The following is a 21,196-nucleotide window of genomic DNA, read 5'->3' as shown; positions in this document are numbered from 1 at the left end:
CCCCCCCCCCCCCCCCGGGCTTCGTCCCACGTTTTTCTGCGCAGTCATACTGTACGTGCTCTGCGGCGGTCCGTACTCTGAACCTGGTCATATCTATTGATTTTCTTTTGTATATATTTTCTCTTGTATATATATGTAATATTCCTATCATCATTTTAAATATCTATTTATTTTTTATTCCATCAATATTATTATATCAGCACATGGGCACAATGTCTTCTCCTCCTCTCTCCTCTGCCTCTCTCTCTCTCCCGACTACCATGTCCCCGATTCATCTACGTCCGACATGTCCCTGACCGCGTCTACAATCATCTCATCAGCACTTCCCGCACAGGTACGAGTGATAGAGAAGCAACACGTTATCTCGATACACAAGAGGAATTCCAGGATCCATTCGGCTGAGCCCCACGCTTGTCCCCCGTTCTGGGATCTACGAGTAGCCAAAATCCACCAACCCCACCAGAGCCTGCCGCGTGACATAATTCCTCTCTTTTCTTCTTCTCTTTTTTTTCCTTCCTTTTTTTTCCCTCTTCTCTTCTTTTTCCTTAGTCTCCTTCCCTCTTTTTTCCCCTCATCTCTCTCTGTCTCTCTCTCTCTCTCTCTATCTATCTATCTACCTCTACCTCTCTCTCTCTAACTCTCTCTCTAACTCTCTCTCTATCTCTCTCTCTCTAACTCTCTCTCTCTCTCTCTCTCTCTCCTGCCCACGGATTGTCGCTCACGCAAACGTAGGACGTTGCCCTTCCACGGGGTGGTTTCTTTCTTGTCTCTTCTTTTTTATTTTTTTATTTTTTTACATTTCTTTTTGGTGGGGGAACATATTTCGACAGTTCTTCGACGACAACAACAACGACGACGACAACGACAACAACAGCAATAATAATAATTTGACGCCGCAGAATACGAAAGGAAGAAAGGGGTGGAGGATCTGAACAAGAAAGAAGAGAGAGAGAAAAATTAATAATAATAAAAAAATCACAGGAGGAGGGAAGAAGAGAGAATCAGAGAAAGAGAAGAAAAAGGACGCCGAATATATATACATTCGACCCGACCGACGAAAATCCTCAAAAAAGCCATGGCCAGCATGGATCTGCTCGACCAGAGGGATGCTACTATCCCCTACAACGGCACAGGAGAGAAGGGCGCCGATCCTCTCGAATTCGACGTCAATCTCTGGTATAATGTGGGATAGATCCCTCGTCCCCCCCCTCCTCCTCCCCCAGAATCTCTGGGTTCGCGAGCCGATGACTGACTCCTCTCCTTCTCCTTCCCTCAGGCAGGCGACATTGCCTGGGTGGTGACGGCCACCGGTCTCGTTCTCCTCATGATTCCTGGAGTCGGGTATGCTGTGCACCCTTCCTGCTCTCCTCACCTCTCTTCTCTCTCTCTTCTCTCTTCTTTTTTTCCCCCCCCCCCCCCCCCCCCTCCCCCTGAGAACAGAGAGAATGAAGGAAGATTTGTCAGAGAGAAGAAGAGAAGAAACGACGACGACAGCTGACCAGACAACCCCCCCCCCCCTCCTTAGTTTCTTCTACTCCGGACTCGCCCGTCGAAAATCTGCCCTATCCCTGATCTGGCTATCCATCATGGCCGTGGGCGTCACCTGCTTCCAGTGGTTCTTCTGGGGATACTCCCTCACCTTCTCCCACACGGCCGGGCGCTTCATCGGGGACCTCCGCAACTTCGGCTTCATGGACGTGCTGGCGCGGCCGTCCGTGGGGTCGGACAGGATCCCGGACCTTCTGTTCGCCGTCTACCAGGGCATGTTCAGCGCCATCACGGTGGCGCTGGCCACCGGGGCCGTGGCCGAGCGGGGTCGGATGCTGCCCTGCATCGTCTTCATGTTCGTCTGGGCCACGGCCGTGTACGACCCGATCGCGTGCTGGACCTGGAACCCGAGCGGGTGGTCGAACCGGATGGGCGGGCTCGACTTTGCCGGGGGCACGCCGGTCCACATCGCCTCCGGCTCCTCGGCCCTGGCCTACTCGATGATGCTCGGCAAGCGGAGGGGGCACGGCACCCACGAGCTCAACTACCGGCCCCACAACGTGACGCACATCGTCGTCGGCACCGTCTTCCTCTGGGTCGGCTGGTTCGGCTTCAACGCCGGGTCGGCGCTGGCCGCCAACCTGAGGGCCGTCATGGCCGCCGTGGTGACCAACCTGGCCGCCTGCGTCGGCGGCATCACCTGGTGCGTCCTCGACTACCGCCTCGAGAGGAAGTGGTCGACCGTCGGCTTCTGCTCCGGCGTCGTGGCCGGCCTGGTCTGCATCACGCCCGGCTCGGGCTTCGTGCCGCCCTGGGCCGCCGTCGTCTTCGGCCTCGTCGGCGCCTCCGTGTCCAACTACGCCACCAAGCTCAAGTTCCTGCTGCGCGTCGACGACGCCCTCGACATCTTCGCCGTCCACGGCGTCGGCGGCCTCGTCGGCAACGTCCTCACTGCCCTCTTCGCCGCCGACTACGTCGCCGCCCTCGACGGCGTCTCCCGCATCGACGGCGGCTGGCTCAACCGCCACTGGATCCAGCTGGCCTACCAGCTGGCCGACTCCTTCACCGGCATGGCCTACTCCTTCGCCGCCACCTGCCTCATCCTCTTCCTGCTCAACCTCGTCCCGGGCCTGCGCATCCGAGCCTCCGAAGACGCCGAGATCCTCGGCATGGACGACACCGAGATCGGCGAGTTCGCCTACGACTACGTCGAGCTGACCAGGGAGGTGCTCAGCGAGGCTGATCAGCACCAGGAGGTCGCCGCCGGCCCCGCCGCCAGGTACTCGGCCGATCCGGCCGCGTTCCACAACCAGTTCCACCACCACGATCAGCAGCAGCAGCAGGTCGAGAAGCATGGCGTACCGTTAATGTACGGGCCTGGGCCATCGCTGACGCATGGACAGTAATTCCTTGCCTGTCCTCTTTTCTCTATACTTTTCTGTGGATTCTTCTTCTTTTCTTTTTCTGTACAATCTGTACAACTTACGACATGGCCTTTTTCTCTCTCCCTCTCTCTCTTTCTTCTCCGTCTCCCTCTGTCCTCTTTTTCTTCTTCTTTTAATTACTTGAATTTTCTCTTTATACCAGGGGCGTTATCTGAACCAAAGAAGCTACTGGGATAGATGGCGTTTCTTTACCATCAGTTATTTGGATGGCTAGAGTTGTGGGGAGGGGCTCTTATATTCGGCGGCTACATGTATCATGACTATGATTATTTTTATTCTTATTTTTTTTATCTGTTACAGGAAAAAACTCATGTATTATAGTATATCGAAACTGTTTACTCTCCCACCTTCCTCCACGTTCTCCTTGTGACCTGTTCTGTGTGTGTTGGTTTCTCCATTTCTTGTCTTGAGTCATCCGAACTGTAATCATCAGCAGATGCTTGCCTGGCCCACTAACATTCACGCAACCGCGGTCTCTGCCCGGATCAAGCTCAGCCTCCACTCCACATCTGCCCTCAATTTCGTCGTCAAGGATGAGAATCAATGTCCTGCGTCGTGGAGCAGAGAGAACCTGTGACGGATGGGGGCGGCAGCAGTAACAGCCGTACCAATGCTACCGTACGCGGCAACGGCGATGACCAAACGCGTCTGGCGGACAAGCAGGCTGCCCTTGGATGGATCGTTACGGACTACCACCACGGGGACGACGACGACGACGACGACGACGAAGATGATCTGGACGGTGATGCCCGTATGGAGAGCCGGAACTTCTTCCATCCGCCACCACCGCCACCACCGCCACCAGAAGGAGCACGGCCGCCATCGCCAGCCCCAGCGGAGGCGACGCCATCGCCGACCATATCTCGCAAGACGGCAGCAACAGCGCCTCGGCCAGGAACCACCGCCACCAAGCAAGTCAAGAGGGGCCGACGAAGACCAAGACTACCGTCCAAGGAAGAAGGCACGAATTCCACGGGCAGTGCACCCAGTACCGCTGCTGCTGCGGCACCCAAGAAACGCAAGCGTTCTGCCACTACTGCTGCTGCTGCTGCTGCTTCTGCTACCACCACCACCACCACCACCACTACTACTACCTGTGCGACTACCGCCGTCCCCCAACTCTTCTCCGGCCTATCCTTCTTCTACGTCCCCAACAATGACATCTCCCCCGCGCGGCGCATCCGCATTGCCAAGGCGCGAGAGCACGGCGCCAACTGGACGAGGAGTTCCGGCGACGCGACTCACGTAGTTGTCGACCGGGCCTTGTGCTACCGTGACGTCGAGCCGCTCCTGCCCGAGGCCGACGGCACATCTGCTGCCGCCCCGGTCGTGGTGGGCGAGGACTACCCGCTCGAATGCATCCAGTTCAAGACGTTGCTGGATCCGAGGCAGAACAGGTATCGCGTCTCCGGACAGGTAGTCACCGCATCTGCACCCGCGGCTGCGGCTGCCCCGGCGGCGCCGTCTGACGCCGACGGCGGCGAGGGTGGCTCGCTCGCGATCAAGGAGTCACGACGACAGATCATCCCCTCCGGAACACCGATCCGCGTGGGGGACGAGTCGCAGGAGGTGGACGGTACTGCGCGGGGGGCTGCGGCTGCTGCAGATGAGCTGTCCGGGTTCATACACATGATGCAGCAGTACAGGAACCTACCGCTCGACGATGATGACGACGACAACGACGACGACGACGACGACGATGACGACGACGATGATGACGGACCATCCCGAGATCCGGATCCAGACAATCATCGTTCTACAAGGCCAGCGGCGGGAAAGACCATGGCAGTGGTAGGCAAGACGACGGCAACGCCAGCATCAGCACCTGCACCTGCACATGCACCTGCACCGAGAGGCCATGGAGGAAGGGCAGAGCAGTCATGGACCCGCCAGCGGGGCGCCACCAAGGACGGCGACGATCCCAACCCCAACGCGCGGACCATCGAGATGCTCCAGAAGATGGCGAGCTACTACGACCAGACGGAAGACACGTGGCGGGCCATGGCGTACCGGCGGGCCGCGGCGACGCTGCGGCGGCAGACGGTCCAGATCTGCACCGAGGACGAGGCCGTGCGGCTGCCGTCGATCGGACGGCGCCTGGCGCAAAAGGTGGAGGAGATCGTCTCGACGGACAGGCTCAGGCGGCTAGAGTACGCCGAGGCGGAGCCGGCGAGCGAATCCCTGCGGCTGTTCACGGGCATCTACGGCGTCGGCATGAGGCTCGCGCAGCGGTGGGTCGCGCAGGGTCACAGGACGCTGGAGGACCTGCTCCTCGCCGACGGCGGCGGCGGCGGCGGCGGCGACGGGCCCGGGAGGGTCAGGCTGTCGGCCAGCCAGATGCTGGGCATACAGCACCACGACGACCTGGTCAGGAGGATACCGCGGCGCGAGGTGGAGCTCCTCGGGGCGGTGGTGAGGAGGGCGGCGGCGGCGATAGACCCGGGGGTGTGCGTCATCATCGGCGGCAGCTACCGGAGGGGGGCGGAGTCGTCGCACGACATCGACCTGCTCGTCACGCGGGTGGGGACCGGAAGCTCGGAGGAGCTGGCGCCCTTCCTCGGCGAGCTGGTGGGTAAGCTGGAGAGGGAGGGCTTCCTGGTGGCGCACCTCGCCGGCAGCGGGAGGAGCAGATGGCACGGATGCTGCGTCCTTCCGGCGCAGGCTCAGGCTCAGGCTCAGCCGACGGACCCGGGCGGTGTCGACACTGCCACCGCCACCGCTACCGCTACCGCTACCGCCACCGCTACGGGAGGTGCGGGGGGGGGGGAGCGGAGACGGTGGAGGAGGATAGATTTCCTGCTCGTGCCGGAGACGGAGCTGGGCGCGGCCCTCATCTACTTTACCGGGAACGACCTGTTCAACCGGAGCCTGAGGCTGCTGGCCTCGCGCAAGGGCATGAGGCTCAACCAGCGTGGCCTGTACAGGGACGTGATGCGCGGGGCGGGCAGGGCGAGGGTGACGGACGGTACGCTGGTGGAGGCTAAGGACGAGAGGAGGATCTTTGACTTGCTGGGTGTGAAGTGGAGGGAAGCGCATGAACGATGGTGCTGAGGTCGGAGGATCACACACACACACACACATATATATATATATATAGTATATTATATTACATTATGTATCAGTACATGCATGCTCATTCTGCATCTCGAATTCTTGACCAGCATGCGTGCATGACGGTCGGAACCCCCCGAGAAGAGAGTCATGAGGGTTTGAAGGATGGGTCTTCTTCTTTTCTTCATTTTTTTGACGGAAGAATAGATTGATGAATTATCACATGATGAATACCCGCTGGTATTGACGATGGATCTATAAATAACCGGTCTATCACGTGCACGACAGCCTCCTCCGCAAAGGGGCAGGTATGCTATGCGAAGTCGATCCGGGTTCTCGTCCTCTTCCTCTTGTCACTACCGTGATGCTACGAATCTGGCGTTGATGCGGCCGGTGCTGCCCCTGACGGGTCCGGGTTATCTAATGTTCCGGATATGCTGGCATTTGGTGATATCCACACGATTATCACATGGGGGAAAAAAGGGAGAGAGAGAATGCCGGTGCTGCTTACGTACAGTTGGTTTTTTTTTTAAAAAAAAAAAATTAAAAAAATTAAAATTAAAATGAAAGAAGAAAGAAGAAGAAAGAAAAGAAAAAAATTATAAAGAGAGAGAGAGAGAGAGAGAGATTAATGATGAGTACATTCGTAAGAAGAAATTTGTTTGGGCGATGCTGCTGCGATACTCAGTATCAATAGAGGTGAGGTGATTGATCATCTCCATATAGCGATCAAAGGCGCTGTGAAGAGAGGTGAAGAGAGTGCGTCATAGGCGGGTATTGGTGGGGAAGAACAATAGCCGTGCGCATTTCTGGCCCGAGGCTCATGGGCCGAGGGACAGAAATATCCATCCTCCCATCCCTTCATTTTATTCCATCGTCTCTCTCCCTCTCTTGTCTCTCTCTCTCTCTCTCTTCCTCTCTCTCTCCCTCTCCATCTGTGTGTGTGTTTATTTCAAGGTCAATCTCTCCCAAATCCTGCATCCGACAATCGATATCTTTCCCTTGGAGAGTTGAGACTATTCGCATCTCCAATCATCTAATCCATCTCCCCTGCGACGCCCAGATGACCTGATCTCTCTCCCTCTCTCCCTCTTCGACGCCCTATCCCGACAACAGAGAGAATAGACCGAGACAATCCATCACCCGTCATGGCCTTGTCGATTGAAAGCCTCAAGGTGCGCACGGATCGAAACGACAGACTCCCGACAGAACGATAGGAGGGCAATAAGATACGAGTGGGCTATCGAATCAGGATGAGAGAATAGTGATATCTAATGACTTTTTTTCTTCTTTTTTTTTTGAAAAAAAATGGTACTACAGGCTTTCTTGGAGGAAATCATCAAGGACCCTCGGTACCATGACATCTTGTCACTTGTCAAGACGGCGCGCAACGGTGCCGTGTATGGTGCCAAGGTGCGATTTCCGCATGCGCTCGTGTACGTTTTCTCCCTCCATCACAATCTCTCTCTCTCTCTCTCTCTCTCTCTCTCTTATTTCTTATTCTCCTCTTCTCCTCTTCCTTTCTTCTCACATCTGCTAACCCCCTCCCCCCCTCCTCTCTCTCACTCTCTCTCTCTCTGCAGAATGATATTCCTCTTCCGATCCGGAACGTACGTCCTTCTCCCCCTTCGAACCTATTCCCTACCAACGATTGACGGGATGGAGGGGAGGGAAAAAAAAAAACCATCAAAAATTAACAGTAACAATGAGAAACAGCTTCCGCGAAAAGCTGTCCCTCGTCCTCAGGGCTACGAGACATCATGCCAGCAACCTGGCTCGATTCGCGAGCATATACAAGATTACCCTGCTGGCACTCAAATACTACGGAGCCACGCCAGGCAAGGAAGGTGAGGACGGCATCTCCCCCTCCGTGTTACAGAAGACTCCTCCCCCCACCGCGAAGAGCAGGATGATTCCTGACCAGGTTCCGGCGGAAAATCAATTCACAGGCCCGTACGATTCCCTCGCGGCCGGCATGCTGGGAGGCTACCTGGTCTTTGGCCGTCGCTCCCCCCGGACGGGCAAGATCTCCCCCGTCAGCCAGCAGATTGTCATCTACATCTTTGCCCGCGTGGCCCTCGCCCTGGCCAGCATCGCCGTCAAGCCGGGACACGGCATCCCCGGCCTGACGGAGGAGCCTGCCCGGTCGAACATCACGCACTATGCCTGGCCGGCCTTTGCGTCGCTGTCCTGGGGCCTCGTCATGCTCCTCTTTGACAAGCACCCCGACGATCTCCAGTCCAGTCTGCGGAGCAGCATGGTCTACATCTACAGGGACTGCGATAGCTGGGATTCCCTGAGGACGCTCCTGTGGCACAACAAGTAGGCCAACTCTCCCTCTCTCTCTCTTCTTCTTCTCATTCCTCTCTTCTCTCTCTCTCTCTCTCTCTCTCTCTCTCCTCTCTTCCTTCTTCTCTGTCACTCCATCTCCTTCTCGATGGCTTCTCACGGTTTGGGTATCTGGCGTTTCGAGGGAAGGGTATTACCTAGTAGTTTGTATACGTCGCATATAAACATCATTACATGACAAATACATCACGACCCATCTTATATATATGAACTGGAGAGACGAAGCGTTTCCAGCATTCATATCCAGGTTCTCTCATGTATTATTATCCGTGTCAGATTCTTGTGTTGATAATGCTTCGATGAATGTCTGCTTGGTCCTCTGTAGACTATGTCTACACTGTATTGCCTACGCAATGCACATGACAAGCAGACCCCACCAACGCCGACTGCTGACCACAGCTCCACCCCTCCTCATCCTTCTGCACCTCTCACCTCCAACTTGACGCATACGCCCGACAGGATCACTTCCCGACCGAACGCATCCATCACAAGTCGACGATAGGTGATCTGATAGGAAGGACGACAGACAGACAGGACACGCGTACACGTACGTATACATATACATACACGATACACGCAAAAACAGAAACAGAAATACAAAAATACAAAAAAAAAATACACCATACACCATGCCCCCGAACCCCAAGGTGGCCGAGGCGCTCGCCAGTGCCGGCCAAGCAGCCGACAAGGGCAAGGTGTACGAGGACATGCTCTCCCGGATCAAGGAGCTGTCGACGCCGTCGACGGCAGCCGACGACCTGGTAGCCATCGCCACCTCCTTCTTCGGCGCGTCCCTGGGGGTCGTGGCGACGCGCTCCGTCCTCGGCACGTTCGTCGAGACGCTCAGGTCGATCGAGGTCGGCGGCGGGGCGGACCTGTGGATCGAGGTCGGCGACCGGACGCTGGAGCTGCTGTCGGGCCAGCCGGCCAACTACGCGGACGCGGAGGCGACGGTGCGGGAGCTGGTGGCGAGCGCGCACGAGGAGCAGGAGGACTTCGTGGCGGCGGCGCGGACGCTGGCGGCCATACCGCTCGACAGCTCGCAGCGGCAGCTGACGGCGGCGCAGCGGGCGCAGACCTGGATCCGCATCGCGCGCAACCTGCTCGAGGTGGACGACAGCACCGGCGCCGACGTCTACGTCAGCAAGCTGAAGAACATGATGCACCAGGTCGAGGACGCCGACCTGACGCTGCACTTCAACCTGTGCCAGGCGCGCATCCTCGACGCCAAGCGCGACTTCCTCCCCGCCGCCAACAAGTACCACGAGGTCAGCTTCTCGCGAGCCATCGCCGAGGACGAGAGGCTGCACACGCTGTCCATGGCGGCGCGGTGCGCCATCCTGGCCCCCGCCGGGCCCCTGCGCGGCCGCACCCTCGGCCGCCTCCACAAGGACGACCGCTCCCCCCAGCTGCCCGAGTTCCCCATGCTGGAGAGCATGCTGCTCGACCGCCTCCTCGGCCCGGACCAGGTCGCCGCCTTCGCCAGGGACCTGCAGCCGCACCAGCTCGCCACCACCTCGGACGGGTCCACCGTGCTGGCCAGGGCCGTCGTCGAGCACAACCTCGTCGGGGCCTCGAAGCTGTACGCAAACATCCGCTTCGACGACCTGGGCCTCCTGCTCGGCCTCGACGCCGCCAGGGCCGAGGAGATCACCGCCGGCATGATCGAGCAGGGTCGGCTGGTCGGCCGCATCGACCAGCTCGACGGCATCGTCTACTTTGGCGGCGGTGAGGCTTCCGGCGAGAAGGGCAGCGGCCGTACCGTCGCCGCTTTCGGCAAGGAGATTGCACGGTGGGATACCAACGTCCAGAGTCTGGCTGATGAGGTGGAGAATATCACCACTGCTCTGCATCAAAAGTTTCCGGTACTTTTCTTCTTCTCTCTCTCTCTCTCTCTCTTCTTCTCTCCGACCCCTTCTCCCTTTTGAGTGTGTGTATGCTGTATATCATGACAACTAACGGCCAGTAGACATTTGTCGAGACCAACCTCGTCAGTTAAAAGACAAGACCAGAAACATGATATTATTTTACGAGTACACAATGCCCTTGGGGGCACACACACGCACACACACAATATATTCTTCTTAAGAAAAGAACAAGGAGGAAAAAAACCAAAGCAAGCATTACAAAGGCGTTTGGGAAACAGGTTTGCCAGTGTATTTTTCTTTTTTTCTGTCTCTGTTTGGGTCTCTTGACATGTCCAATCAGGTGAGCAAAACATTATCAATATTGTTGAAAAAGAACAAGGATAAGAAGAAAGGAGAGCCAATATAAATATATATATATATATAGCTATCATGTATTCTTGAATGGAGACAATGTGAATACACTCATCAAAAAAAAAATCCCTCCCAGTCTCCTTCGTAGAAGTAAGGAACCCCATCCCGATGTGAAGGAGTCTCGCCAAAGCCCGAGACATTGACAGTCCCAGAGGTTGGTCGTTTGGTCACTGTAAAGTATGCCGTGCTCTAAGTTATGGAATAGGTAATTATCGATGTGCGCATGGGGAAGGGGGAGGAGAGACCAGAGATATTTACAATAATTCCCATAGCAAATTAAAAAAAAATGAAAAAAAAAATTTCAGCACAAAACGCCTACATCTTGAAATAATCACGCCCATATATATATATATATATCCCCCCCCCATTTGTTTTTTCACCACGTCTCTAGAATGAGAAGAAACGACACACGCAATGTTGATTTATACATGGCTCCCTCCCCTCCCTTTAGTCCTCGATATCATCATCACTAAGAACCAATCTCTGCGCCAGCATACCCGTCATGCCCCCGGACTTTATACCCGCCGCCCTCTTCTTCCGGGGCGACACTTCATCCGACGGCTTGTCAGTCGCCCAGGCATCGTCGGCGTCACCGGTTGCGCCACCACCAGCCTGTTCGGCATCCTCTTCGACGTCCTCGTCGTCCTCTGCCTTCTCGTCTACCGACGCGACGCCTTTGAAGGCGACCACCTTGTCCAGGTCGCGGAGACGGATGGGTATGGGACACGACCTGTTGCCGTGGGCAGTTCTACGGGCTATCTGTGCCATGTACGGTAGTCGTTCTAGGAGCATCTCGCGTCGTGCAGCGCTGCCGAGAGATATGAGTGGTCCGTCATCGTTGTTTTTGTTGTTGTTGTTATCTGTGTATAGTTGCTGCTGCTGCTGCTGCTGCTGCCGTTGCCGTTGCTGCTGAGTCATTGTCGTCGGCAGTGATGATGATGATGGTGGTGGTGGTGGTGGTGGTGGTGGGGGTGCAATCTGTGGTCTTCGAAACGCACTGGCTCCATCCGTCAGGTTTCTCGTAGGCGCCCACCACTCCCCCTTTAGCATGTTTGACGACCACATGTCCACCATACCCTCAATCTCCTCCTTCGCACGCCACAGCTTGAGGCTCTGCGGGTAGAACATCTTGAAGGCGTCGGACCCCTTGAATGACGTCGACATCTTGCGCTGGACGGGGTCGGGAAGGGAGAAGAGCATCCCCCTCACGGCGACGTGGAACATGATTTCGTCCTGGCGGAGCACATGGCTTCCCATGTCCCTCCCACCGCCGAGCGACCAGCCCCTGCCGCCGAAGAAGATGTCGCGCGACGGGCAGAGCAGGTCGCTCTCCGAGAGGGACTCGATGCAGTCGTTTATGTAGTCCATCGGCGTGGAGAGGTCCATGGGTCCCGTGCTCTCGCACGAGGCCGCATAGTTCTCGTGCAGCGCCGAGATGAAGGTGTGCGTGTCCGTGCCCGTCTCGTCCATCAGCGCGTCGACGGACACCTGCGAGCGCTTGGGCCGTGCGTGCTGCGCCATGTGAGGCGGCAGGCTCACCTCTGCGCTGTCCGTCGACGGCACCTCCTCACGTTTGTTGTAGACCACCTTGCCCACGGCGTGGAAGATGCCCAGGCTCGCCTCGCGCTGGGATATCAGCTCCAGACTGTCGGTCTCGCCCTGTGTCAGCATGATCGAGTCCCTGACGCTCTTCTTCTGCTTTGTGAACGCCACCTTGGCGCCCCAGTCGGCCTCGTGGTCGCCCTTGAGGCAGAGGAACTCGAGCGACGAGATGGCGCTGCGGACGTCGCCGATCTCGCCTAGCCGCTGCAGCACCGCGGGTCCGGGCGTCCTCCTGCGTCCCGATTTCCGCGCCTCCTTTTGCACCACCAGGTCCAGTGCCCTGGCTAGCAGCGTCGGAGCGACCGCGTTGAACTCTATCACGCCCACGCCCGGGTGCCGCAGGATTTCCGGTCCCAGTAGCCGATGGGCCGTGAAGCTGTCGGCCGCGGCCGACGTCGTCGTCAGCAGCGTCTCCGATATGATCATGACAATCGGCTTTATGGACGCTTCTCGTTGCTGCTTGTGCTGGTGCGAGAAGACGCTGTTGAGGGACGGCACGTGCGCCGCAAGATAGCGCAGTATAGAGCTCCGGAACGACGTCAGAGCTGTCGAGGAGCGTGAGAATGTGTTCGGGAACTCTTCAATCATCATCAGTCGCTTCGACTTGTCCTCGTTTCCGTCGACTGCTGCCGTTGCTGCCGCGCCGCCACCGCTACGACTGCCGTCGTCGTCATCGTCCATCTCTAGAGCTCCAAACTTGGCCCCGCGGCCGAGAAACTCGTCAAACTTGGCTGATGCAGACGAAAACCCCAGCCCTGCATTGTTGGCCGGGTTCTTCCACTCCAACACCTCGATGCCCATGTCTCTCGCCAGCAGACGCAGCGTCGCCGTCTTGGCTGACCCGGCCGGACCCTTGAGGACCAGTACCCGCTGCCTCATACGGCCGGCCGTGACCTCTTGGATCCACCTGCGCACGTCGGCCACCTTTTTCTTGTGCACCACCAGTTCATCGAGGTTCTTCGGTCCGAAGCGTTCCGACCATGGCCGTTGGTCGTCATCGTTGTAGGCGTTGTTGCTGTTCGCGTTTGTAGGTTTCACTGGCGGCTGGGACAGCGGTGGCTTGCGGAAGCGGGTCGTCAAGGTCGCCGCCGATGACGACGGCAGATGTGACGACGACTCTGCTGTTGAATTCCTGAGTCTCTTTCTCGCTTGTTGTCCTACAAGGCTCGACGAGCTAGCCTTGACCTCTGATATGTCGTCGTCGTCCTCGGATATGGGATCGCTAATCAGGTCGTCGACAGGGGTGCCGTCTGTATGCCGCGCGGGGGCCCGCTGTGCCTGTTTCGAGAAAAGCGACTTGAGATCGGCCGATTTTCCCTTCTCGTCTCCGCAATTCCCTTTTGCTGATGTCGACTTCTTCGTAATGGCACCGCTGCCATCCTTCTGGCTGCTGCTGCTGCCCTTGCTCGGCTTGCGGATCCCCGGCCTCGGCTTCGGCTTGACGGGACTGGGAGACGCTGTGGAGGCTCGTGTCTTTGTGGGAGAGCTGGGAGATGCGAGGAGAAAGTTGGCCAAGGTATTGTTGCTGTTTTTCAGGGGCGACACGTCTTCTTGTTGGTGTTGGCCATTGTCGTCATCGTCGTCAGAAGCATCGACGACTTTCCGCCGGCGGCGCTTCGCGGGCGGAGCCATCAGCGCAATCCGGGCATTGGCGATGCTGCTCCTGTTCCATTCGGACCTCGATACGGTAGTTCCCGGTGAGATATGCGTACGACGAGTCGTGTATGAACTGTGGTGTTGTTGGATGGCTCCGAGAGCTGGTGGTGGTAGTCCGTTCAATCTGTGACTGTCTTCATAGTGTCATACAGTGTCGATATCATATTTATTTATACTGTGACTCCCGCTTACAATCTCACTATCCTATCAACGGCTCATTCACGGATTACCTTCTTCCAGCATTCAAAGACATGGATTGTCACTCTTTATTTTGGCAGAAGTTAACTCTCGATCAAGGCGTGGCTACGTCGCTGGATTCCTAGACCGTGTCATACCAACGTGCAGCACAGTAAAACTAAAGCCAGCCCTTTTCAAAACTCCCATCCATCAAACTGATGGGAAAACGTCACTGCTGCATGTAGATATGACTGACGAGAATCACCCCAAGTCCTGGAGGCTTCCCTCATTGCGCGGATAACTGCATGGTATTGATCGGTTCAGCTGCTTTCACCTCGTGGGTCAGGTCCATCCGGACAGGGAAAGGAAACTCACCGTTGACATAGTGCGCGTTGGTTGACCAGGGTGAATTCAAGGCCTGGTATTCGACGTGCTTCCAGCCTTTCTCTCCTATATCCTCATTGATATTCTCAGAGTCAGGCTTGGGGCGGCCCTTTGCGACAAAGATGGCTAGGGCGAGGAGCCACCACTCCCTAACTAGGGTCACCCGATGCTCAGCAGGGAATATGGGTAGCAGCACGCGCACGGCATGGCTGGTGGTTAATATGTGGGCAATGAAGAAGTTGTATGAGCGTGTTCCGGGTGCGGCAGTGGCCACAAGAAGCGCAACGGCTGCTTCCTGCGAAAGCTCAAACTGCTTCAAGGGGTCGTCAAGTTTCCAGCCGTTCCAGTACTCCATGATGAAAGATTCATGCTGCTCAAATATGGACTCGAGCTGATCGAGGTTCTGATTCTTAATGCTGTCAAATCTCTCGTCATCCACCAATTTTCCTATAAGGTCCATTGGCGAATCAGACTGGATGGGAGACGACCTTGTATAAGAGCGGTCACTGATATACTTGTGAAGGAAATTGTACTCTATGGCTGTGAGGGCCAAAGCTTCCATGGCCAACTCCCTGCTGTCTACCTCGTATGCATATCCAAGGTGGACGAGCGGATGGCCAACTGTGACGAGTGGTGAGCGAGGCCCAGTACAGGAAAAAGGGTGGTGGGAGGGAGAGGTGTCACATACGCCCTCCGATCAAGCCATGAAAGAGAGGCTCATCCAGGTCAAACATAAAGTGGCTGACCTCCTTCTTCCAGTCGTAGGCAAATTCCAAGGCAAGCTTGTCCTCAAAATAGTCGATGTAGGCACGCTGATACCGTCTGTCGCCCACGAAGTCATCCCAGTCTTCGTCAATCACCTCAGCAGGCGAGGGCTGCCATGGCTCAAGAACCTCAGCCCTGGCCTCGTAGATTTCAGCGAGCTTGGTCTCATCTGCGCCTAGGAGATAGGCCGAGCTGAGTATTTGAGCATTGTGATTGTCAAACCCGTAGTTGCGGTAGACGATCGAGTAGTTGACATGATTGGCCTTGATCAGGTGTTTGAGCCCGCGAGCACGGCGGTCCGGGCTCGTCTCGACTTGGTGGATTTCAACCGGGGGCAGTTCGATCATGCCAGGCCGCGAGCCAGACCCTGCCAGCCTGTTGACAATGGGCACATGGGAAAGTATACCCGACATGATGGATACTTGAGATGCGTCGAGAGCTGAGTGACGGCGAAGACCAAAACGAAGGAGGTAAATGAGGTTGAATTTGTTGGGCTGGCGGTGGTGAAGCGCTGGCACTTACTGGCAGTGGCAAGTAGGTACCCGTACTCGTACTTCGTCTACCTGCGCGGTTAAGGAGATGTTGGTATCGCAAGGTGCCGCTCTTTTCCAAGACGATCAACGAGTGAAAGGGGATCAAGTGCAGGTAGAAATGCACGTGGCCCGAGATGATTTCTCAAAATCACAATGCCCTCGTCGTGGCATATTCCATGTACCTGATGCACCTCATCCCTACAAGTAGCTTAGTTATTTAAAGCCCCAACACAAGGAAGGAGCGAGTGTGGCTGCCCCACCTGCCGCTTTTTTTTTTTCTGGCAACCCAATGAGTATTATAGCGTCAGAAGTGGCCCAGTGGGCACTACAGGTGGGTCACCCGGCTGCCAGTTGCACTGAACAGCACTAATCGGCACGAGTCATACTTCAGCACCGGCCGGAGAAGGCGCATGTACCGTGACGCGAACCCTTCACCTTCCCCTTCTCAACCTCGCTCAGTTCGCAGACCACAATGCCAACGAGCCTGCCAACCAGTGGCATATCGATATATGCCGAGCTTCTATCAAACATAAGACAGGTCTCCGTTATCGCGAGTCTTCCGACGGCGTCGGGTCCTGGAACCAGCGCAGAGATTGTTGAGAATGGCACAGTGGTCCGCATCAGTCATGGAGGCCACACAGAGTCCATGGCCCTGCCAGCACCAGTATCGCTGGTCACGCCGCTTCCCATCCCAAATGCGACGGCAGGTCACCTAAGCTGGCGCATACCCGCGTCTGACCAGGTGCCCAGTGCGTCTTCGCTGTCCGCCGCGTCCTCGCTTGAGAACCAGCTCCTGCCATGGAACGCCATGGATCTCCAGCCAGCCTCGCCTATCCGGTGCCGAAAGTGCGGCCATGATATTGTGCAGAAAGGTACCCTCACCTCCTGGAAAGATCTACCGAGTGAGAATTGGGCAGAGATGATGGAGTTTTGGCATTGCCATAAACCACTCGATCACGGCGCTGCCAAGGACGATCAGCATCTGACACAGCGTGGCTACGGTGCTAGCAGCACCATATCCGCCCAGCCTCAAGTCGGCTTTGTCGATCTGACATCATTTATGCTCTCAGAATCAGATTGCAGCCACTTGTCTGTAAGTTGCCTTGGGACTCATGTTATCCCTCTGCTTCGTTCATCTCTCGTTTTGTGACCTATGGGGGCAAAAGAAGTTGGCCTCGTCGGTTGCTCAAACTGGCTTCCCCAATGGCATGGCCATCGATACAATCCCCCAAAAACAAAAGCCTAGTCGCCATCGTGCTCGTGCGATGGAGGGTGGTTGAAATGCACACCATAACCCTTCCCTGGCTGAACGGGTTTCGGTCTGCAAGGAGACAGCCCGACACGACAAGTCTCTTTTCTTAATCTCGTCATGACAGCCAGAGAAGTGGCTGCTGTGCGGTTATACGAGACACAGAAAAACATGAATCATAAAATCTTCGAGAAGAAGTACGAACATCGACTGATCTGTTCCATCCAGTTCTCATCCTCCACCCTTGAAACCGGCTACGACATGAGTAGACTGGCTCTGGATGAGACTCAGCCTCCCAAGTTCCTCCACGCTTACTGCAGGCCCTGCGGATCACAGGTTGGTCTCTACAACGTTCTCGCTTCATCCGTCTCTCTGTTCAAGTGGCAGGTTCTCTGTGAGACGCGGTCGCCTTGCACAGCCCCCACAAGCAACCAGTGCCTCGTTGCCGCCCTGGCATCTAGTATATCACGTTCGGCATCATCCAAGTCGGTCATCTTCCCGCATGAGTTTTCTCCGTCCGGTGATGGCACTGAGCTGCAGGTCGCCCTACACCTCTGGGTCCTCAATTCAAACGTAACATACGTCTCCTCACTGGCTGAGGGTAAGAAAAGTGCCATGAAAATTCTGTTCCGCAGCATCACGGTCGATGAAGGGAACAAGCTAGTCGACTCCATCACGTCGGACGTTCAGGATATCAGTTTTCCGTCCTCAGCTATCAAGACAGCTACCAATACCTTGGAGTTGAGCAATACGCTCTTGCCTGCCAGGGAGAGGTCTTTCAAGAGTTGGAAGGTCGGTTTATTAGAGAGATGAAGTGAGATCGATCAACCAAATAGCAGTCCCCAAGTCATCTCCGTCTCCAGTGTTATCATGTTATCATGAATGACGGTAGGCTCAATGTTTTACGTATTACGTGAATGCAAGCTTTACTGTGTGATCTAGGATACTGTGCGCTCGGTGCAAAAAAGTGGCGTGTGGCACAGTATCAATAATCCCCATTACCAAGGCATTTGCACTTATTACTTCGTTGTCCTGCCGTCGGGCCAAAACTACATGTTCACATTCACGTTGCACATTCACATTCACGTTGCACATTCGCATTCACGTTGCAATTTAGTCACCACGTCTATCTACTCTGCAAATCCTCAAGACGAGATCTGGACCATGATACCGTTGAGAAGATTGCTCGCATCCCCATCCGTTCTTAGCTGATACGCTGTCGTCTTACCCTTGGCCACTTTGCGGCCCGCGTGTCGCTACGACGATGGCGCCCTTCCACGACAGATACATCGCTGCCGGCTCTTTCTGCATCAGCAGAGAGAAGAGTGACCTGAGCAGCGAAATTTGGGATTCGGAAGACCTTTTCTCATGGCATACACTCGGCTCTCCCGCCGGGGACCAAGAGGACGGGCACCATGTTCCCGATGGCATACAGTCGTTGCTCTTTAAGTCACCTACTCTAAACTCATATACCCGACTGCTCAAGGCGGAATGGATACGGCTCGCACTCAAGATCGACAGAAACGCTACCTACGCCACCTTCAGGGTCTACATCCTGCCGGATGAGCTTCATGGCGAGTTGATTGATCTCTCGTATCCTAGTCTTCGGAAGGCCAGTCGAGCCATCCTCGCCCAGCTAGACTACTCGGCTGCAGCATGGGAAGGACGCCTACGGGGAACTGCCAATAGCCATGGGCCGCATCCTCTGGAGTATCAGACAACGTCTTATGGGGAAAGGGACATGTCGCTTCTCGAGCTGTTCAACAACATCCCGTCGCCGAAGCCTGACCCTATCAGCGTCGCGGATCCGTTGCCGCGTGACGCCATGGATAATCTGCTAAAGAGCGAGGTCCCCGGCCTGGAGACGAGCCTCTACGACTACCAGAGGAGAACGTCAGCCCTGATGGTCCAGAAGGAGGCGCAACCGGGTCGGACGCTGGACCCAAGGCTCCGGAAATTACGGGACCAGGTCGGCAAGGAATGGTACTGGGACAGAATATCCGGGACAATACTTGGAGAGCCGCGGTACTATGACGGCATATCCGGTGGCATACTGGCGGAGGAAATGGGTTCCGGGAAAACGATTATATGCCTGGCCCTCATACTCGCGTCGAGAAGCGCGCCGACCAAGATTCCCGAGATCTACGGCCCACCCCCGCCGCCAGTTCGGCCCAGGATAGGATCGCTCGTCGACATGGCGGCGTCGTGCGTCAGCCGAAACGCTATCCCATGGAGGGACGATCTTGAAGCCTCCGGCATGGAGTGTTGCATCAACGCCATAAGAGGGCAACCGGGGTATTACTTCGTCCCGCCGCCCAAGCTACGCCGAACCAGCCGACATGTAGACAACGGCGAACATGACCATCGTCTGCCGATAAAGGTACACCTGAGTCAAGCGACGCTCATAGTTGTCCCAAACAATCTAGTCTCCCAGTGGCGGCAAGAGATCCAGAAGCATACGTCAGGAACCGAAGTGGTGGTCGTCACCAGCAAGGACCCTCTCCCAGCCACCGAGGCGCTCCTCGAGTGTGATATCGTGCTCTTCTCGCAGTCTCGGTTCGAAACGCTCGTCGCTCAGGCCAGCTTCTCCCAGCCAAAGCCATTTGAAAACCTGCACTTCAAGAGATGTATCGTTGACGAAGGCCACAAGATTGGTAATTCCAGTGCCAAAAGGCGCAGCAGACTCCTGACTGGACTGGATCTGCTGAGGGCCGATTCGCGCTGGGTCGTGACCGGAACGCCGTCGTACGGGTTGTTCGGCGTGGACCCCAGCAAGTCACGGTCAAAGGATCACTCCCTCCCAGAGGATTCAACGATACCCGATCCTCCCACCCCGGGAGAAGCCGACGTCTGCGGGTCGTCGAGTGAGATGGAGAGGAAGGACCTGGAGCGCATAGGCTCGATGGCGTCCCTCTTCCTCGGGGTCCGACCATGGGCTAACACAGAACTAGATGCCGACGACGCCCGAGCCGACTGGAACACATACATGATGCTACCGAGACACAAGAGGGGGAGCAACGGACGATGGGACATTCTGATGGCCACTCTGGACTCCCTCATCGTCAGACACCAGCTAAGCGATATCGGGGATCTCCTCCCACGCGTCGACGAGAGGATCGTCGTGCTCGGCGGCTCGTACCAGGACCGCCTGTCGATGGGTATCTTCTCCATGATGATCATCTTCAACTCTGTCCAGTCGCAGAGGACCGACAAGGACTACTTCTTCCACCCTCGGCAGCGACGCAACCTGCTGCAACTCGTGCAGAACCTGAAGCAGTCGACCTTTTTTGGAGGTTCATTCTTCACCTCGTCGGAGATTGCCACGTCGGTGGAGACGGCCGAGCAGTTTCTGAGCGAGAAGAGGATCCCTCTGAGTGCCGAAGACGAGGACCTATTGAACCAGGCCATCAAGCTGGGTCACGTCGCCGTGGGGAACGAGATGAGGAACCTGAGCAATAAATTCCACGAGATGCCAATCTACGTGAAAGATTTCCCCAGCAAGGCGGGCAAGTCGTGGTCCCTTGGGGGAGGGACGACGACCGAACCGAGCGGTAGCAGCAATACCACCACCTTGGCCAGCCTGATACTCGCACTCCAACGACTGGTGCACAACGCAGCGGGCGAGCCGGAAAAGCTGAACGCACTGCTCAACGGGGGGTTGGCGCAGAAGGGCGAGCGAGAGAGAGAGATGCTCCAGCAGACGGTCACGCCCGCCAAAACGGCTGAGACGCTGGCCGGGAACACCAAGCTCGGCGGTGACAGCCCGCGCAAGACGCGCTCACGCGGCATCAACCTGGACAAGCCCATGGACAATGCGAGCCTGGGCGTTGCGGGGCCGCTCGAATCGACGAGGATCACGGCTACCGTGTCGGCCAAGATGTCGTACCTCCTGGATCAGGTTGCCAAGTATCAGGCGGAAGAAAAGATTATCATATTCTACGAGAACGAGAATGTTGCGTGGTATCTCGCCAGCATGTTGGATGTCGTAAGTCTACATATCTGCGAGCCTCTGCTTTTTCTTTCCTTATTCTTTGTTGAGGAAAAAAAAAAGAAGAGAAGAGGGGAGTTTGGAGATTGGAACTGACTTGGGGATGGGTGTAAGTTGCAAATTCAACACCTCATCTACGCCAAGAGTATCTCTGTGGAGAGAAGGACCCAATACGTCAACACATTTCACCACAATGCCACATTCAGGTACGTAGTATGCGTTCTACGCCG

General features: G+C 56.1%; 7 protein-coding genes across 7 annotated transcripts in view; 6 read left to right on the top strand and 1 right to left on the bottom strand.

Annotated features, from left to right (window-relative positions):
• Positions 1–1,075: 1,075 nt before the first annotated feature.
• Positions 1,076–2,894, top strand: GMORB2_6119 (ammonium transporter, Amt family; the record flags this gene model as incomplete). Its single annotated transcript, XM_035468089.1, has 3 exons — positions 1,076–1,183; positions 1,277–1,341; positions 1,526–2,894. 3 exons carry the CDS (start codon positions 1,076–1,078, stop codon positions 2,892–2,894), a joined length of 1,542 nt encoding a protein of 513 aa, XP_035322070.1.
• A 582-nt stretch (positions 2,895–3,476) lies between these two features.
• Positions 3,477–5,897, top strand: GMORB2_6118 (DNA polymerase IV; the record flags this gene model as incomplete). Its single annotated transcript, XM_035468088.1, has 2 exons — positions 3,477–3,848; positions 4,128–5,897. Coding segments are annotated over 2 exons (2,142 nt in total), but the record flags the coding sequence as incomplete, so codon positions are not given.
• Positions 5,898–7,292: 1,395 nt separating this feature from the next.
• Positions 7,293–8,310, top strand: GMORB2_6117 (uncharacterized protein; the record flags this gene model as incomplete). The annotated part of the gene is made up of 3 exons (XM_035468087.1): positions 7,293–7,420; positions 7,568–7,594; positions 7,701–8,310. 3 exons carry the CDS (start codon positions 7,293–7,295, stop codon positions 8,308–8,310), a joined length of 765 nt encoding a protein of 254 aa, XP_035322068.1.
• Positions 8,311–8,962: 652 nt separating this feature from the next.
• On the top strand, positions 8,963–10,261 carry GMORB2_6116 (COP9 signalosome complex subunit 4; the record flags this gene model as incomplete). The annotated part of the gene is made up of 1 exon (XM_035468086.1): positions 8,963–10,261. One exon carries the CDS (start codon positions 8,963–8,965, stop codon positions 10,259–10,261), a length of 1,299 nt encoding a protein of 432 aa, XP_035322067.1.
• A 798-nt stretch (positions 10,262–11,059) lies between these two features.
• On the bottom strand, positions 11,060–15,609 carry GMORB2_6115 (cell cycle checkpoint protein; the record flags this gene model as incomplete). Its single annotated transcript, XM_035468085.1, has 3 exons — positions 11,060–13,994; positions 14,350–15,052; positions 15,120–15,609. 3 exons carry the CDS (start codon positions 15,607–15,609, stop codon positions 11,060–11,062), a joined length of 4,128 nt encoding a protein of 1,375 aa, XP_035322066.1.
• A 592-nt stretch (positions 15,610–16,201) lies between these two features.
• On the top strand, positions 16,202–17,791 carry GMORB2_6114 (Pfam:DUF2351; the record flags this gene model as incomplete). The annotated part of the gene is made up of 2 exons (XM_035468084.1): positions 16,202–16,822; positions 17,207–17,791. The coding sequence occupies 2 exons, from the start codon at positions 16,202–16,204 to the stop codon at positions 17,789–17,791; spliced, it is 1,206 nt and encodes a 401-aa protein (XP_035322065.1).
• A 451-nt stretch (positions 17,792–18,242) lies between these two features.
• Positions 18,243–21,196, top strand: part of GMORB2_6113 (SNF2 family N-terminal domain) — a gene marked incomplete at both ends in the record, with an annotated part of 3,743 nt that continues 789 nt past the window's right edge. The window contains 2 exons of the mRNA XM_035468083.1: positions 18,243–20,963; positions 21,081–21,172. Of these exons, the coding sequence (XP_035322064.1) occupies positions 18,243–20,963; positions 21,081–21,172 (2,813 nt within the window). The remainder of the gene's footprint in view (positions 20,964–21,080; positions 21,173–21,196) is intronic.

This window comes from Geosmithia morbida, assembly GCF_012550715.1.
Source record: "Geosmithia morbida isolate 1262 chromosome Unknown scaffold_5, whole genome shotgun sequence".
Classification (NCBI taxonomy): Eukaryota; Fungi; Ascomycota; class Sordariomycetes; order Hypocreales; family Bionectriaceae; genus Geosmithia; species Geosmithia morbida.
The sequence above is the reverse complement of the archived record's forward strand: the minus strand, read 5'-3'. Positions and strand labels throughout refer to the sequence as shown.